General features: G+C 42.8%; 2 protein-coding genes across 10 annotated transcripts in view; one reads left to right on the top strand and one right to left on the bottom strand.

Moving 5' to 3' along the window:
* The window catches only part of DOCK7 (dedicator of cytokinesis 7), a 210,088-nt gene that overhangs the window by 90,116 nt on the left and 101,190 nt on the right, over nt 1-18,782 (top strand). The window lies entirely within an intron of this gene.
* On the bottom strand, nt 7,181-18,360 carry ANGPTL3 (angiopoietin like 3). 2 transcript variants are annotated; one of them, XM_038752933.1, is made up of 7 exons: nt 17,828-18,360; nt 16,696-16,806; nt 13,363-13,477; nt 12,606-12,719; nt 11,949-12,044; nt 9,307-9,573; nt 7,181-7,423 (listed from the first exon to the last, which is right to left on the bottom strand). In XM_038752933.1, the coding sequence occupies exons 1-7, from the start codon at nt 18,320-18,322 to the stop codon at nt 7,239-7,241; spliced, it is 1,383 nt and encodes a 460-aa protein (XP_038608861.1). In that variant the 5' UTR covers nt 18,323-18,360; the 3' UTR covers nt 7,181-7,238. The 2 variants fall into 2 exon arrangements, with proteins under 2 accessions (XP_038608861.1, XP_038608862.1); XM_038752934.1 differs by having other exon boundaries at nt 13,369-13,477.

Here is an 18,782-nt window from a genome sequence, read left to right as displayed (position 1 = left end):
TATTTCAGACTGTGAGCCCACTGTTGGGTAGGGACTGTTTCTATATGTTGCCAACTTGTACTTCCCAAGCGCTTAGTACAGTGCTGTGCACATAGTAAGCGCTCAATAAATTTGATTGATTGATTGTACTAAGCGCTTGGGAGAGTATACTATAGTAGCAGGCACATTCCTGCCCACAACAAGCTCACAGTCTAGAGGGGGAGATGGGTATTAATATAAATAATAATAATAATAATAATGATAAGTCTGGCATTTATTTTAGACTGTGAGCCCACTGTTGGGTAGGGACTGTCTCTATATGTTGCCAACTTGTACTTCCCAAGCGCTTAGTACAGTGCTCTGCACGCAGTAAGCGCTCAATAAATACGATTGATTGATTGATTATTAAGCGCTTATTATGTGCAAAGCATTCATTCATTCATTCAATTGTATTTATTGAGCACTTACTGTGTGCAGAGCACTGTACTAAGCGCTTGGGAAGTCCAAGTTGGCAACATATAGAGATGGTCCCTACCCAACAGTGGGCTCACAGTCTAGAAGGGGGAAACAGAGAACAAAACAAAACATATTAACAAAATAAATAGAATAAATATGTACAAATAAATAAAATATTACTGCACCCAGTGAGCGCTTAATAAATACAATTGATTGATTGAACCTTCTCCACTGCATCCATAAATATCCCTCAGTGACGATTGAGGGATACACTCCCCTTTGTTCCTAAACACTCCCTGGTTTATTTCATGGAATCTTAAATTCCTGCTGTTCCGAAACCCTTTTATTTGTTTCCTGCTCACAATACAAGTCCATTTCAGTTATTTTATCATTAGGAAAGCTGGCGATAACTGAAGCCCTTTTATTTTTTTCCTGCTCACAATACGAGTCCATTTCAGTTATTTTATCATTAGGAAAGCTGACGCATGAAAACCTCCTGGGAAGCGATGACATTTTCTTTAAGTAGTAAGAATGGTTTCAACAATTAGTGCCACCAAAGGAACCAGAAATTATTGCTTTATTACTGTAATTTTCAAATGAACAGTGGCCAAGCTGTAATTTTAGTTGAAGGCGGAGTCCGGAGTGAAATAAGTTGGCCATTAAAGTTGCTTGGCTTAATATTCCATTTTCATTTTTTCTGGGTATGCATGCGGGTTATTTAGTGTACTGTACTCAACTCTGTTTTAGGGAATCATGTTGTGTTAAAAGTTACAGCGACATTCTTTGGGACTGTAATGTGCCAGATGCGGAATTATACCAATTTGTGGAAGACAAGAATCCAACCCGTTTGGAAGGAATAAAACCACATTGGGTTGCTCTGTTGATGATAACTTGGCATAATGGAGTAAAATATCATTTACATCATTATTTACCTCATAGCATTAATAATAATAATCATGATGGCATTTATTAAGCGCTTACTATGTGCAAAGCACTGTTCTAAGCGCTGGAGTGGTTACAAGGTGATCCGGTTGTCCCACGGGGGGCTCACGGTCTTAATCCCCATTTTACAGATGGGGTAACTGAGGCCCAGAGAAGTGAAGTGACTTGCCCCAAGTCACGCAGCTGACAATTGGCGGAGCTGAGATTTGAACCCATGACCTCTGACTCCAAAGCCCGGGCTCTTTCCACTGAGCCACGCTGCTTCTCTATAGAGTGTGGGACAACCTTGTATCCTCCCCAGCGCTTAGAACAGTGCTTTGCACATAGTAAGTGCTTAACAAATACCAAAATTATTATTTATTTGGAGTGCCAACTATACCCTGTTCAGCAAGGGATGTGGGTTTTGTTCCTGGTGAGCATTTATCGAGTATATGTTCTAGTAGTTTTTTTTCTTGAGATTAAAGTGATTGCGGGGAAAAATTGTGCATAATTTTCATCCTTCTTTATTATGTACAGTCTATATGAAACTTTCTGTATAATGCTGGAAACTTGTTAGCAAACCCTACCGTTGATAAATCGCAGTATGGGATATGAAGGTTGTTAGTTTCATATTTTATGGAGATGATCAGACTTGCAGAGTGAGTAATATGTTACCAGAAAGAGCTATTGAGGCAAGAAGGATAGACTATTTTGTTGGAGAAAGAGATTAATTAGGTTCTAGATGAAAGGTGTCCTTGGAGATGGAAGAAAATAGGGAAATGGGATTGAAAAAGTTGGATTGGGCTTACTATCGTAGTGGACTTGCTTTGAAGAGTTGCAGTTTTAATTTTAAAAAATGAATCAGTTCCCTTTCATCTCTTGCAGCGATATAAGGTGACCTGTTTATCGTTTAAAAGATCACTTCTTCCAGAGGCATATCTGGTCCCCCATCTCAGATCCCCAAAGCAAAGAAGCCATGGTACTTTTAGTGGGATAATAATAATAATAATAATAATGATGGTATTTGTTAAGCGCTTACTATGCCCAAAGCACTGTTCTAAGCGCTGGGGGGATACAAGGTGATCCAAGTTGTCCCACGTGGGGCTCACATTCTTAATCCCCATTTTACAGATGAGGGAACTGAGGCACAAAGCAGTTAAATGACTTGCCCAAAGTCACACAGCGGATAATTGGCAGAGCCGGGATTTGAACCCATGACCTCTGACTCCAAAGCCCGGGCTCTTTCCAAAATTGCTGGTAGTTTGTTAAGCACTTATTATATGCCAGGAACTTTTCAAAGCGCTGGGGGCAAGCAAATCGAGTTGGACACAGTCTGTGTCCTACATGGGGCTCACAGTCTTAACCCCCGTTTTAGAGATGAGGGAACTGAGGCACAGAGAAGTGAAGTGACTTATACAAGGCCACACAGCAGACAAGTGGCAGGGCCGGGATTCGAATGCATACTTAGATTTCATACACTGTCCCTTTCCCTTTTCCCTCAGAAGCAGCATGGGAGCCAGAAGGACTTGGGTTCTAATTCTGGTTCTGCCTCTTGTCGGCTGTGTGACAAGTCACTTCACTTCTGGACCTCAGTTCCCTCATCTGGAAAATGGGGATTAAGAGTGTGAGCCTTATGTGGGACAGGGACTGTGTCCAACCCAATTACTTTGTGTCTACCACAGTGCTTAGCACAGGGCCTGGCACAAAGTGAGCGTTTAACAAATGCCACAATTATTACTATTATCTTCCTCAACCTTTGAAATACTCTAACTTGGCCTAGAGACATTAAAAGCCCATTTCAAAGCCCTCTGCTCTCTGTTTTCTCTCTTTGGCTCTAGTTGTCATGGAGTGGCTTTTTTGGCTAAATAGGAGATGAGAACTAATTCTTTGAAAATTAAATATTCATAAAACGGGTGCAAAATTATGCCTATTTGAATTGGTTGCTCCTTGATCGTGTAACTAGATTGCTGACGGGTGGCACTTTAAGGATTTAAGAGCTATGTCAATAAGCACGTGCTATTCTTGGCAGGAAATCGGTTATCAGGATTTGGGCTCTTTCACAACAGTGGTCCGATCCATTATCAAATGCTTGAGCCTTTGCTTTCTTGGCTCTAGTAGTCGACACTCTTGTGAAATATTTCATACATAGGTAGACTTCCTACAAAGCCTGACGCTACATTTTGGTGCAAAAGAATGTTTATTGGAAATCTGAAGCGGTGGCCAATTCCTCGTCATTTGACTATCAGGAAAAATAAAAAAGCATCGTATGCGTCGGTATACAGTTGGTGTTGACCCAATTATCAAGTGCCGTTGAGTCGTTTCCGATTCATAGTTACTCCATGGATATATTTTCTCCAGAAAGTCCTGTCTTCTGCCATAATCCGTAACCTTTCTAACAGTTCCACCAGACTGTGAGCCCAATGTTGGGTAGGGACTGTCTCTATATGTTGCCAATTTGTACTTCCCAAGCGCTTAGTACAGTGCTCTGCACATAGTAAGCGCTCAATAAATACGATTGATGATGATGATGATGTCATTGATACGGTCTCTATCCATCCAACTGCCCGTCTTCCTCTTCCACGTTTTCCCTGGACTCTTCCTAGCATTAGTGTCTTCTCCAGAGAATTAGTCTTCCTGATTATGTGTCCAAAATATGCTAATCTAAGTCAAGTCATTTGGCCGTCCAAAGACCACTTTGGCTTAATTTGCTCCAAAATCCATTGGTGTGTTTTTCGAGCAGTCCACGGTATTCACAAAAGCCTTCTCCAACACCACATTTCAAAAAAAATCGATGCCCTTTCTATCCTGTTTTTTCACCGTCCAGCTTTTGGATCCATACAGTGTCGCTGGAAACACCATAGAATTGACAATTTGTATTTTTGTGGCAGTCTTCACATCAGCACATTTCCTGACGTTTTCCAGGCTCTTCATAGAGCGTACAACTGACGTGTTCCCTTTCAACCATCTTGTTTCCAGACTGACCCCCCTCCTTCCTCGTCCCTCGTCCCCCTCTCCATTTCCCCCATCTTACCTCCTTCCCTTCCCCACAGCACCTGTATATATGTATATATGTTTGTACATATTTATTACTCTATTTATTTTACTTGTACATATCTATTCTATTTATTTTATTGTGTTAGTATGTTTGGTTTTGTTCTCTGTCTCCCCCTTTTAGACTGTGAGCCCACTGTTGAGTAGGGACTGTCTCTATATGTTGCCAACTTGTACTTCCCAAGCGCTTAGTACAGTGCTCTGCACACAGTAAGCGCTCAATAAATACGATTGATTGATTGATTGATTGTTTCTAGCTCTTTAGAACTTCTAAGGTATGGCTGTCCTTTCCTTTCTCTCCCCGTGCTGCTGAACTCTGTTGCTCAGACCTCAGTTTGTGCCAATTGTCCCAAGTAGGTGAAGCTCTAAAAACTGAAAGTTGGAAATGGGTTTTGGATTATTTAAGAAGGAAACAGGAGCACAAGTTGTTTTTTTTTTTTATATATATAAGGCAGTGTTTTCCAGCATCAAGTTTCTTCTTAACCCACAGTGGGATGTTGGTTAATGAGTTGAAAAGAGTTGTGCTGAAACCCCAACACCATTTTCTCTGGCACCTGGAATTACTGGAAGGTTTTCCTTCCCTGACTTGCTGTTGGAAAACTTGATAGAGCATAGGGGAAGTCAAGAATACCAACAGGCAGGGGTTCAAATTCATACCTCACTTTATACTCTGCCGTCTTCTTTAGGAACCCTGGGCTGGAACCATTAAGGAGTGCCTTAATAATAATAATGTTGGTATTTGTTAAGCGCTTACTACGTGCCAAGCACTGTTCTAAGCGCTGGGGGGGATACAAGGTAATCAAGGTTGTCCCACAGGGGTTCACAGTCTTAATCCCCATTTTCCAGGTGAGGTAACAGAGGCACAGAGAAGTTAAGTGACTTGCCTGAAGTCACACCGTTGACAAGTGGCAGAGCCGGGATTAGAACCCACGACCTCGGACTCCCAAGCCTGTGCTCTTTCCACTGAGCCATGCTGCTTCTTCATTCATTCAGTCATATTTATTGAGCGCTTACTGTGTGCAAAGCACTGTACTAAGTGCTTGAGAAGTCCAAGTTGGCAACATATAGAGACGGTCCCTACCCAACAGTGGATTTACAGTCTAGAAAGACATTAAGACATTAAGACATTAATACTTAAGACATTAATACCTGGTCTTCCAACTGAGGCCCCTTGAGAAGAGGGAAGGTATATTAGGACAACACAGATGCCCAAATATACGACCCATTAGTCATGCTACACAATCCTCTATTTCAATTGAATTTTAAAACGCCCCTCACACAGTCTGTAAATATCAATGCTTCAATTCCAGATATGCGGCAAGTCAATCTTTGCCATTCTGATTTTAATTGGTTTCATATCCCTTCCTAGGCAGGTTATGACCCCCTCTAGACTGTAAACTCGTCGTGGGCAGGGAATGTGTCTGTTTATTGTTATATTGTAGTCTCCCAAGCGCTTAGTACAGCGCTATACACACAGTAAGTGCTAAGGTAATACGACCGAGTGAATGAATGATTACACCCGCCATTTCTTTTGGATCGAGAGTCTACCAAGAGACAGGAACCAGGTTTAATTCTCACGTGGGTATCCTTTCCCAATCAATCAATCAATCATATTTATTGAGCGCTTACTGTGTGCAGAGCACTGTACTAAGCGCTTGGGAAGTACAAATTGGCAACATATAGAGACAGTCCCTACCCAACAGTGGGCTCACAGTCTAAAAGAGTGGGCTCACAGTCTAAAAGATTCCCAGCAATCAATCAATCAATCGTATTTATTGAACACTTACTGTGTGCAGAGCACTGTACTAAGCGCTTGGGAAGTACAAGTCGGCAACATATAGAGACAGTGCTGTGCCCACAGTAAGTACTTAATAAATACAGCTAAGGAAGCCAGTTTAGTATAACATTGCACTTTGATCCAACAATTAACATTTGTATTTGTTTTATTTTGACAAGGTATAGCTTCAGAAGTAGTTTCACAGTTGTAGGTGCTAAAAAATTCATACAGTACAGTTAAGATACAGAAGGTGAGGAAGAATACAGTGATCCAGGGTGAAGTCAATATGACTTAATAATAATATGATGTACTCCATCCGTTTCAAAGGCGCCTACCCTATTTAAACACAGTATTTCATCCTGCTTCATTTGATTTCATAAATAAAGTATACCAAACATTTGATACAAATTATTCTGCAGGAAAAGTCTAATATAAATTGTGAGCGTTACATTTTGGATTGTCAGAAGTGCTTTTATTCTGATGAATTCCAGCGTTTAAATGAATGGTAACACCACAGTATTTCATCAATGTAGAAGCATTTGACCTTTACATTCATTCAGGTCTAGAAATATCCCAAGCTACGTTTTAGTAGTTGGAGCTGTCTTGAAACCAAACCGCTTTAATGAGTGAAAAAGCCGAGCAACTTTGGGACGCGTTCGATGAAAAGGTGGCTTTTTCATTGTACATTTTGACTGAAAATAAGCTTAGATGGTATAAAAAGACCATATAAAATTGATACACTGTTTAGAAAATATCAGTACACCGTGGATGTAATCTAGACTGTCAGGCGGCATCCAACTGGAAAAAATAAAAGCTCGTCGGTGATGGTGATCACAGCAATTTTGATCTTGGAGAAAAAAACCCTGGTGTGTTTAACTCCTACCGAAGTAGGCTCAAATTAGCCTACCACAAGCCCCTTAAGCTAGTTAAATTCAACTCTTCCTTTATTCCTCCCTACCGGGGTTGCGTTTCTGATCATTAAACCACAGTAACTGCTGAGGAGTTTTTGTTCCATTTATTTGCTTTTTTTTCGCTTCACTTGCCTGAGCGCATATCATTCAAAACTTCCTAAGTCTGTTGGGTGAATCAACATTTTGGTGGCCTTGAGGGAGTAGGATCTTCCCCTCGGAGGCTTCCAGGACAGTCCTCGTCTCCTCTCCGGTTTACTCTTTGATCTCGGCTTGGCGTATTTCCCATTTAAGTTGGTTTCTCCGCATGCATTTTCCCACCACCAGCCACCTGCAGAAGATAGTGCAAAGGCTATGAAAATCGGGGAACGGTTGGAATTTTTCTCCTCCAAAACAATTGCAAAGGCATTTGTGTGGCCCGGCTTGAATTTTTGACCAACGGAGCTTGAATTTGGGGCTTAGAAAGGCTTTTGGGACCTTAGTGGAAACAAAACGTCAGTCTAGAAAATGTAGGCTTCTTTCATAAAATGCAAACCGTTAAAAGTGTTTTCGGCATCTTAAAAAGACACTTTCGGTAGAATTCATTCATTCATTCATTCAATTGTATTTATTGAGCGCTTAATGTGTGCAGAGCACAGTACTAAGCGCTTGGGAAGTACAAGTTGGCAACATATGGAGACGGTCCCTACCCATCAACGGGCTCACAGTCTGGAAGGGAAGGTAGAATAAATGAGGAGGGTTAAAACCTGCCCTCCAAATTCAGCCTCAATTGCTCTGCAAAAACGTTTTCTCTTAATAGGAGCCTAATTTTACACTTTTGGCACTGCACTATGTTTCCTACGCTTCTCACTTCCCCCTTGATTTTCACCTCTGAGCCCAGAATTCTCCTGCCCTGTTGGCGCTCAGAAAATGTCACTGATGGACTGACAGAGCCTTGTGACTCTTTCCAGTGCTTCTGCTAGTCCTTTGTCCAGTGATTCACCCATAAACTGGTGTTTTATTAGTTCCCGTCAGTCTGGCAGCTGGCCACAGCTGTTATTTTTAGCCCCGGAGTTGGGCTAGGCCTTGAGTTGGTGGATGAAACCCTGTTGTTGGGGTTCAGTTCTGGTTCTTGGGGTCCATATTGAGCCGTCACACCTGGAGTGTTTCCAGTACTCTAGCCACCTTGACTACGGGAGGGAAAGGAAAGCAGAAATATACCCATCCCATTGCTAGCTTGGGCGGTGGCTAGCGATATGAAGGAAATCTGCTACAAGTCAAAACTTCCCTGTGCTGGGCAGCAAGCGACATGGGAGAGAGTCGAGGGCGGAGACTCAAGTTGCCAAGAAAACTGTGTGCATCCATTACCAGAACGATTGCAGATGGAGGTGGGGCGTTCTGGAAGAGATGCGTCCGTGGCATCGCTATGGGGTGAAGACGAATCGATGGCATAAGACAATATAGAGCCTTTGTCTTCATCTCTCCCAGAAGCTTTTTTGTCGTTATTGAATTTTGGTAGTCTTCTACATACCCTGAGTGATTTGAACCTTCTGACATTTCTAGACTTGATTCTGGACACCCGGACATCCAGCCAGAAAAATAAGGCTTCTTGCCCAAACTTAAACTCCAGATCAAAATGAAATCATAATGTCTCTGGCTCTGACAGTTGGCCATAAATCTGCTTACACAGTACCGATATCCAGCTGAGGAATATTTTAGTTAGGATAATTGTGTTCCCCAGCAGGGTATCTTTACTAATGTAATATTTTTAATGGTATTTGTTAAGCAATTACTATATGCCAGGCAGTGTACTAAGCTCTGGGTATATGCAGGCTAATAAGGTTGGATACAGTCTTTGTCCGACACGGAGCTCACGGTCTTCATCCCCATTTTACAGACCAGGTCACTGAAACACAGGCTTGCCTAAAGCCATGCAGCAGACCACTGGCAGAGCCAGGATTAGAACCCAGGTCTTCTGACTCCCTTGCACTTTCCCCTGAGCCATTCTGCTTCTCTGTGTTTGTGCAGATTTGAGTTCCTTTGTCAAATGCCTCATTACTTCAAATGTGAGTCCACTACCCCCTGCCATAAAGACAACTTCCAGTTGATATCCCAGTTAATGGCTAAAGTGCTTAGGGTGAAGGGTAATTTGAAATGCCTCGGCGCTTGATTGGGTTAAGTTTAAAGCTCTCCAGAAGATTATTTCTAAATTAATTGAAGGATGAGCCAAGATACCTGAAGAGCTGTCTTGACAGTTGAAATCTGTCCTTGTGCTGTGGTCCCACGTAGAAAACGGCAGATCTCTGTGTTCGGGGAGCGCGTTGGGAATATTGCCTGTAATCTCAGAGAGGTGCAGGATGTAGTCTGTTTCTTTACTTCCCAAGGTAAACGAATATTCAACGTAGCGCTCGTTGTCTTTCCAGTCTTCCAGCTCAATCCGTAAGATGTAATCCCCTTGCTTGACTATGGAATAGATCTTCTCTAGGCCCAGCCAGAATTCCCCTGTGGAGAAAAGGGGAAGGATAAGGGAATCTACTTACGTGAGGAGCAGGTAGAAATTTTGAGAGTTCGACCTGTCCCTTCGACCAAGTCAGCCGCGTGGATCTGGCGGGGAGGGTCATCCTTAATTGTGGTGGGGCGTCTCCTGAAGTATGTCCCTTTATTGTTTACATTTTTGATGATACACACCTGATCTATAAAATCGAGGGCCGTCCACAGAGAAGCACTTTTAAAATTGCCATTTTGCTCTTGGAAATCTGCAGTAGTCATTCATTCAGTTGTATTTATTGCACACTTACTGTGTGCAGAGCACTGTACTAAGCGCTTAGGAAAGTGCACTATAACAACAAACAGTTGCATTCCCTGCCCACAAAGAGCTTACAGTCTAGAGGGGAAGACAGACACTAATATAGTTGGAGGGCTTCCACAAAGACCACATGACCGCTAAGCAATTCTGTTATACCTGCAGACTCTTTAGGTCAGGGCAACTAAGCTAACAGATCACTCTGGGCACTTAAAAACACCCATTCGATGCAGTAACGAGGCAGAAAATGGAGTTATTTGAGAACAAGAGTGAAATGCCCAAATACTCCTGGCAGATAGACGGTTTTGGTAGCAGCAGTAATTTATTAAGCACTTATTTGTTGTGAATGAATTTATAAAGGACCTATCACTACCAGGGCACCAAACTAACTGTATGAATCGATTTTCCACGTGACTTAGATTAACATCAGTTTTGAGGGCCAAGGAGAAATGTCTCCCCCAAAATTTATACATCAAATGCAAAAAGAAACCTGCTTTTCAGAGAGCAATCATAATTTTCTCTTGAGACACCCAGCCCATGCGGGTTTTACTTGTAGTCTTCAAATATTAAAAAATGAGGGGGCTTTTTTTTGGAAAAATAATGCTTTCTGGGTATATTCTTGGCCAGCATTATTGGTTATTAAGTGCAAGGAAAGATTGGCATTTACAGGCCACTACCAGAGGCAAGGACTGAGAATATCCTCCTTCTCCTAGAGGTCAAATAAATTCTTGTTTCAGTACTAATTTGAAGCCCCATAGTGAGGCCAGGGAGGAGTTACCTGCTCTCCTTTCCTCGCTTGCGTGTTTCCTTAGAGTGGATTGGAGGTATTTGATCCTCCTCACTGCACTCAGTCACGCAAGAGGGCACAGAAACACCGAGAGGTTCGGTGGTATTACAAATACACGTGTCCCGGATTTGGCCTGGATTCCCTGCTCAACTTGGAGCAAGTGATGACGGATGAGAAAATTGATGATTAACCGATATAAAAGTGGGTGTTTTCTGAGCCTGTTGGTACCAAGACAGATAATTGGCTGATGGTACCTGGGCAGACAGAGCATGAGTTTTAAGGGGAAAAAAAAAAGAAAGAAAGAAAAAATAGGGACGGGATGTGACGTGGGCTGTTTTGACCCTTTAGAGATTTGATGTTGGAAATGTCCTTCTCAGCTGAATATGCCTGGCCACAGCCACAGGAGTGAAAAGGGTCAGGGTTTAGCATTTTGACTCCTTCGTTTCTCCCTCCAGAAGATGCTTGTTATTCATTCAGTCGCATTTATTGAGTGCTTACTGTGTGCAGAGCACTGTTCTAAGCGCTTGGGAAGTACAAATCTGCAGCGTGTAGAGACGGTCCCTACCCGACAACAGGCTTACAGTCTAGAAGGGGGAGACAGAAACAAAACAAAACTAGGAGACAGGTGTCAAAACCGTCAGAATAAATAGAATTATAGCTCTAGACACATCATTAATAAAATAGAGTAATAAATATGTACAGATATACACAAGTGCTGTGGAGAGGGGAAGGGGGTAGGGCAGGGGGGACGATGGGGAGTGGAGGAGGAGGAGAGGAAAAGGGGAGCTCAGTCTGGGAAGGCCTCCTGGAGGAGGTGAGCTCTCAGTAGGGATTTGAAAGGAGGGAGAGAGCTAGCTTGGCGGATGTGAGGAGGGAGGGCATTCCGGGACAGAGGCAGGATTTGGGCCGGGGGTCGACGGCGGGACGGGCAAGAACGAGGCCCAGAGAGGAGGTTAGCGGCGGCAGAGGAGCGGAGGGTGCGGGCTGCGATGGAGAAGGAGAGAAGGGAGGTGAGGTAGGAGGGGGCGAGGTGATGGAGAGGTTTGAAGCCGAGAGCTAATCATTTAAATTGGGTTAAGCTAGTATTTTCCCTACCAGATGCTGTAGAAAATGAATCTTTCAATAAGGTATTGGAGTTTCCGTTTCCTTTTAGATGTCTACTCCTGTTACCCGGAAGATATTCCCAGAGTCCAAATGTGCCGGGATATGGATGCCTTTATATAGATAGATCTGAGATTCCCAGGCACTAATAGCTAGTTTTCTACAGTGTTAATAGAGCAACCTTACCATCAAGGCTGCCAAACCCACGTTCATAGCTCTCCCAGGTTTCACTGAAATTTTGCGATCCATCCGATCTGCGTTGAATTACGGTCCATGAACTATCTGAGATAAAGAAGGAAACCATTAGGAATTTTTTTTGTAGCCATTTGTTTTGCCTTTGATATATGTAAAGCGGTGGATCTCAAAAAGGTTAATTCCCCCATATTTTGTTGGGTGTGTAAATTAATACGTGGGTTTTTCATGGAGCAGCGATATCATAAATTAGAACATGGCGGTGATTTATGCGTCTCGACAACACCTTTGCCTATTAAAAATCCCCAGGATTACACTTACAACATGCTCGAAAAAGGAGGAGAATTGAGACCGATAAATCTTCTAGGCTAGTGGCTTTGCTTGGTAGTATGGAAATGCTTTGCTGTTCAATAAATAAATACGTATAAAGAAATCCTAATTTAATGTGAACTTTTCTCTTCTCAAGAATAGCCGTTTAAGGGTGATACATGAAAAATAGTTAGATCTGAATCAAGCCTGCATGGAAAGAAAAGCTGCCCAATGTCGAAGGGTGTGCAGGTTATAATGCCACCAAAAATATATGCCCGGAGTCAGAGGGTTGGAAGCACCTAAGAGGAATGTGGACTACAGGAGGCTTTTAGCTTGTTTTACCTGATTTTACTTCGCAGTAGACATTAAAGGCCTCGGATTCATTGGGCCTTATGGCGTATACGCCACTCAACTGTTCCTCTCCATCATAAATGGCAGAACAATCAGCCGGAACACCTGGAATTAGCAATTAGCAAAATGTCATTAAAGGCAAGACAGTCAAGAAGATGGCACAAGATTTATAGTTGGAGCTGTTTTAACAAATGGCTTAGGGAATGGCGGTTACTTTGGTCTGTTATTTATAACCACCGCTTGCTGCGGAGTGGCCAGATCAGGTGGCAGTTTGGAAAAAGAACATGTGAAGTTGTGAACGTTAAACTCTGGGACTGTCTTGCAAAACACACCAGGCAGTTATCTGGCGAATTATGTCGGATGTGACCGGCAACAGATGGCAAACACATCTTTTGATATGTATTTATATACATATATATATCACCCACAGCTGGAAATAATTAAGCGGTGGGAAAATCTGTTTTCCTGTGGTAACAGACGGCGTATGTGATTTACCTTATGGAAGTTTTCATATTGCTTTCGAGTGTAAATCTCGATACTTCAAAAAGGAAATTGTCTAAACAGCGTTAGGAATTTAAAGTCCGCTCGATTTGAATTAGGACAAGTGGTAACGTGTGCGGATCTTAAAAATTGCAGATGATGCGAAAAAATATAAATTCTTGTCCGTTTAGAGACTCACTAGTGAATTCCTGCCAGACAGTATTAGAGAACTTTATGGTACCTCGCAGAAGACATTACGTTATCTTACCCTGACCTTCAGATTTTCTGGTTGCATTAAATTGAAAAGAAGGAATAGTCCGTGGAGCTCTTTGTTTTGAAGAAAATGAGGTGTCTGTGGTTTCTTGAAAGCCAGTCTTTCTCAGCTGATGAGAACAAACATGGGCAAAGTTAATTTCCCCCAAAGCTGGCTTTGATAATAATAATAATAATAATGATGGCATTTATTATTTTAGACTGTGAGCCCACTGTTGGGTAGGGACTGTCTCTATATGTTGCCAACTTGTACTTCCCAGGCACTTAGTACAGTGCTCTGCACACAGTAAGTGCTCAATAAATACGATTAATTGATTGATCCAAGTGGTGTTGGATAGAGAACATTATAGTAGCTGGCCTGTAAGAAAGGCTAACGGTTTTCTGTCCCGGGATTCAGATATCCAGGTCTCTGTGTTGTTGTGGTAAACACCCTCTCCAGGGGCTCACTCAGCCCTTCCAAAATTTTGTTCACAACCAAACCCAGTTAAAATGTTTCACGGCAGAGGCTTAACACAATCCAAATTTGAGTTGATCATGAAAATGATTAAAGAAAGGCGTAGATGAGACGGGAACGGAAGTGGAAGAAGACCGAGAAAACCATAGATTGCTCCCCAAGGTCAATCTTCATTTGAAAGTTAATCATAATAATTAATAATAACTGTGAATCTGCCATACACGAGACAGCCGTTTCGGGAGCAAAAATGTTTTCGCAATTTTGAGAAAATCTAGAGTTTTGGCTTCCGTTTTTGATGAGATAATCGGTCGACGATATTTATCGAACACTTCTTGTGCGTGGAGCCCCGAACTCAGCACTTGGGAAAGTACAGAGAAGCAGCATGGCTCAGTGGAAAGAGCACGGGCTTTGGAGTCAGAGGTCATGGGTTCAAATCCCGGCTCCGCCAATTGTCAGCAGGGTGACTTTGGGCAAGTCACTTCACTTCTCTGTGCCTCAGTTACCTCATCTGAAAAATGGGGATTAAGACTGTGAGCCTGCTGTGGGACAACCTGATCACCTTGTAACCTCCTCAGTGCTTAGAACAGTGCTTTGCACATAGTAAGCGCTTAATAAATGCCATTATTATTATTATTATTATTATTACAGTAGAGCAGTCAGATGATGCGGTCTCTGCCCACAAGGAGCTTGCAGTCTACAGAATGAGAGCATTTATTTATTTATTTTACTTGTACATATCTATTCTATTTATTTTATTTTGTTAGTATGTTTGGTTTTGTTCTCTGTCTCCCCCTTTTAGACTGTGAGCCCACTGTTGGGTAGGGACTGTCTCTATATGCCCAATGCCGGACGCTTAACCTCCCTCTGCATGAACAGCCTCTTCCCCAAAATAATAATAATAATAATAATAATGGCATTTTTAAGTGCTTCCTATGTGCAAAGCACTGTTCTAAGCACTTGGGGGATACAAGGTGATCAGGTTGTCCCATGTGGGGCTCACAGTCTTAATCCCCATTTTACAGATGAGGTCACTGAGGCTCAGAGAAGTTAAGTGACTTGCCCAAGGTCACACAGCAGACATATGGCAGAGCTGGGATTCGAACCCATGACCTCTGGCTCCCAAGCCCGGGCACTTTCCACTGAGCCACGCTGCTTCCCAAAAGGAGGTGGCGATGACGACCCAGCTAAACGCTCCTGAGGAAAAGACCCTTAAAATCTCCAAATTTACATTCCATTCATGGGACCAGCTATTCTATAGGACGGCTTTCTTTCCAATAATAATAACAATAATAATAATAATGGTGTTTGTTAAGTACTTATTATGTGCAAAGCACTGTTCTAAGCGCTGGGGGGATACAAGGTGATCAGGTTGTCCCACATGGGGTTTACAGTCTTAATCCCCATTTTACAGATGAGGGAACTGAGGCACAGAGAAGTTAAGTGACTTGCCCAAAGTCACACAGCCGACAAATGGCGGAGTCGGGATTTGAACCCATGACTTCTGACTCCAAAGCCCATACTCTTTGCACTGAGCCATGCTGCTTCTCTAACAATAATAATAATGGCATTTATTAAGCGCTTACTATGTGCAAAGCACTGTTCTAAGCGCTGGGGAGGTTACAAGGTGATCAGGTTGTCCCAAGGGGGCTCACAGCCCTAATCCCCATTTGACAGATGAAGTCACTGAGGCCCAGAGAAGTGAAGTGAACCTTGGTGTCATCCTCGACTCCGCTCTCTCATTCACCCCTCACATCCAAGCCGTCACCAAAACCTGCCGGTCTCAGCTCCGCAACATTGCCAAGATCCGCCCTTTCCTCTCCATCCAAACCACTACCCTGCTCATTCAAGCTCTCCTCCTATCCCGTCTGGACTACTGCACCAGCCTTCTCTCTGATCTCCCATCCTCATGTCTCTCCCCACTTCAATCCATACTTCATGCTGCTGCCCGGATTATCTTTGTCCAGAAACGCTCTGGGCATGTTACTCCCCTCCTCAAAAATCTCCAGTGGCTACCAATCAATCTGCGCATCAGGCAGAAACTCCTCACCCTGGGCTTCAAGGCTGTCCATCCCCTGGCCCCCTCCTACCTCACCTCCCTTCTGTCCTTCTCCAGCCCAGCCCGCACCCTCTGCTCCTCCGCCGCTAATCTCCTCATCATACCTCGTTCTCGCCTGTCCCGCCAACGACCCCCGGCCCACGTCATCCCCCGGGCCTGGAATGCCCCCAATCCCTCTGCCCATCCGCCAAGCTAGCTCTCTTCCTCCCTTCAAGGCCCTGCTGAGAGCTCACCTCCTCCAGGAGTCCTTCCCAGACTGAGCCCCTTCCTTCCTCTCCCCCTCGTCCCCCTCTCCATCCCCCCATCTTACCTCCTTCCCTTCCCCACAGCACCTGTATATATGTATATATGCTTGTACATATTTATTGCTCTATTTATTTATTTATTTATTTATTTATTTATTTTACTTGTACATATCTATTCTATTTATTTTATTTTGTTAGCATGTTTGGTTTTGTCTCCCCCTTTTAGACCGTGAGCCCACTGTTGGGTAGGGACTGTCTCTATATGTTGCCAATTTGGACTTCCCAAGCGCTTAGTACAGTGCTCTGCACACAGTAAGCGCTCAATAAATACGATTGATGATGGTGATGAAGTGACTTGCCCAAAGTCACACAGCTGACAAGTGGCGGAGTTGGGATTTGAACCCATGACCTCCGACTCCAAAGCCCGGGCTCTTTCCACTGAACCACACTGCTTCTCTGAGCTTAATTTAATGTGGAAAATGAACTAGGATTATGCTCTGCCCCAAGTATACTTTTAGAAGCCTAACGTTATTGTAAAACACCTCAGAAAGATCGTTGTAAAAAGTGACTTACCTTTTCCTCGATGTCTTTTATTTGATTGTGTTGCTTATCTAGTTGTGCGTACTGCTCTTGCACAATTTCCAGGAGGTTTTTGATTTTGCTATCTTGCCGTTCTACAAAGCTCTGGAAATGCAATGTAGTTTAGTCAACATTTGAGGTTTAATGGTCACTTAGGGATACCGTTTTCTATCACGTGTAGCTGTCTAAATGATTTAGTTTTTTTTTCTGGTAATATGCATCAATATTTTCCTGAAATTTACAATTCCTAACTTCCTCAAAGGTTTCAAATGAATTAGCTACCTTTATTGCAACTGCTTCAATTGTCTGCAGGTTAGGTATGTTGAAAAGTGGTAGGGCCTCCTTATTTACTTTGTTAGCAATTTTTAACACATAGCAAGTGGCCTCTTAAAATATTTTTCATCCATTTCTGTTAGGTTTGTTAGTCTCTCTCATAATTCTTGCATAGGACCCTTTGGAAGTATTTTACCCATTCAATGAGCTATGGTTTGGTGGTTCACAAAAGCCACCTTCTGATTCAAAGACACTGTAAAATGCACTTTTTTTCCTTTATAATTTATGCTAAAGCCAGTATTTTTTTCATTCATTCGATCGTATTTATTAAGCGCTTACCGTGTGCAGAGCGCTGTACTAAGCGCTTGGGAAGTACAAATCGGCAACATATAGTGACAGTCCCTACCTTTGCATGTGACATGGTGGTTACACCTCAAATTAGAATTTCCTCTTGCTCCTTAGGGGCATATTTATTAAACTTGGAGAAGCTGCGTGAGCTAGTGGAAAGAGCTCAGGCTGGGGGTCGGAGGACCTGGGTTCTAATCCCAGCTCTTCCAAAAGCTTCCCGTGTGACCTTGAGCAAGTCATTTAACTTCTCCGTGCCTCAGTTGTTTTGTTCTCTCTCCTACTGAGATGCTGAGCCCCATGCAGGACGGGGACTGCGCCCAACCTAATTCATTTCTATCTATCCCAGCGCTTAGAACAGTGTTTAACACAGGATAAGCACTCAATCAATCAGTACCATTTAAAAAAAAAACCCTTTTTGGAAAGCATTACATTGACATTCATTAGAGACAAAACACCAATAAGAATATCTTTTCAATTAGCTTCATCGCTGCTCGAGTTTACTTACCTTGAGCGAGATAACTTCTTTGGGTTCCTCTATCTCCGGTTGAATTTTATCTAAATGTGCTAATTTCTCCTCCAGTCCCCCAACTTTCTGTTGAAGTTGAGTCTTTTCTCGCAAGAGGCCTTCAAGTTTTGAATTGAGTTCAAGCGACATGTTCTTCATCTCTTCGTTTCTGGCCTGGAGTTTCGATGTGGTTTTTCTCAACTGCTCCTCTTCCACCTTGAGCTCATTCGTTTGTTCTGAGAGAGCGTAAAAAGACTGATCAAAGATGTTAAGTTTTTTGAATATGTCATTAATTTGCCCCTTGGTCTTGTGGACAAAATCTTTAAGACCGTGTCCTAGTTGAAGAAGGCCGTTAGCTAAGATTTTGACATCGTCTAACATGGCAAATCTTGATTTGGAGTCAGGCAGGGAAGAATCAAATGAGGAATAATCTTGGTCAATTCCGGAGGAAATCACGAAAGGGGAAAACCAAAGGAAGAGTATTATTGGTCTCATCTTTTCTGATGCTTTTAATTTCCAAGAGGTTTAGAAAGAATTAGTTTCCTCTTGTGGCCGACCTAGGTGGCCGAACTTTATATATACTCCTGTTAGCTTCACCGAAGTTAAACTGGGTGAGCCGGTCGAGTTGATCATTAAACCGAGTATACTTGAACGAATGTAACCCCTTTTTGGCATATTCCAGTTGGTCCTGACAAGCCGGATCTGGTCAACTCGCATGCTCTTTGCGTAATTAGCAATTATGTTCAAAGCCTTTTACCATTGTGATGAACATTGAACAGTGCGTGGAATGAGCTATCTAGGGAATTCAGGCCTCTCTAAACCTGAATTTCAGTTGCCGGGATTCTGTAGTGGGAGGTTAATATGAGAAGGTGAAGCATCGCATGCTCTTTGCGTAATTAGCAATTATGTTCAAAGCCTTTTACCATTGTGATGAACATTGAACAGTGCGTGGAAT

The sequence above is a fragment of the Tachyglossus aculeatus genome, chromosome 10 (assembly GCF_015852505.1).
Source record: "Tachyglossus aculeatus isolate mTacAcu1 chromosome 10, mTacAcu1.pri, whole genome shotgun sequence".
NCBI lineage: Eukaryota > Metazoa > Chordata > Mammalia > Monotremata > Tachyglossidae > Tachyglossus > Tachyglossus aculeatus.
The sequence above is the reverse complement of the archived record's forward strand: the minus strand, read 5'-3'. Positions and strand labels throughout refer to the sequence as shown.

What these genes read in the sequence shown, in the direction of transcription:
- ANGPTL3 (XM_038752933.1), bottom strand. Translation starts at nt 18,322, where the DNA reads ATGAGACCAATAATACTCTTCCTTTGGTTTTCCCCTTTCGTGATTTCC. An exon ending in AAGAAGTTATCTCGCTCAAG is followed by an intron (nt 16,807 to 17,827) that starts GTAAGTAAACTC and finishes TTGCATTTCCAG; the next exon opens with AGCTTTGTAGAACGGCAAGA. An exon ending in CAGAAAATCTGAAGGTCAGG is followed by an intron (nt 12,720 to 13,362) that starts GTAAGATAACGT and finishes TGCTAATTCCAG; the next exon opens with GTGTTCCGGCTGATTGTTCT.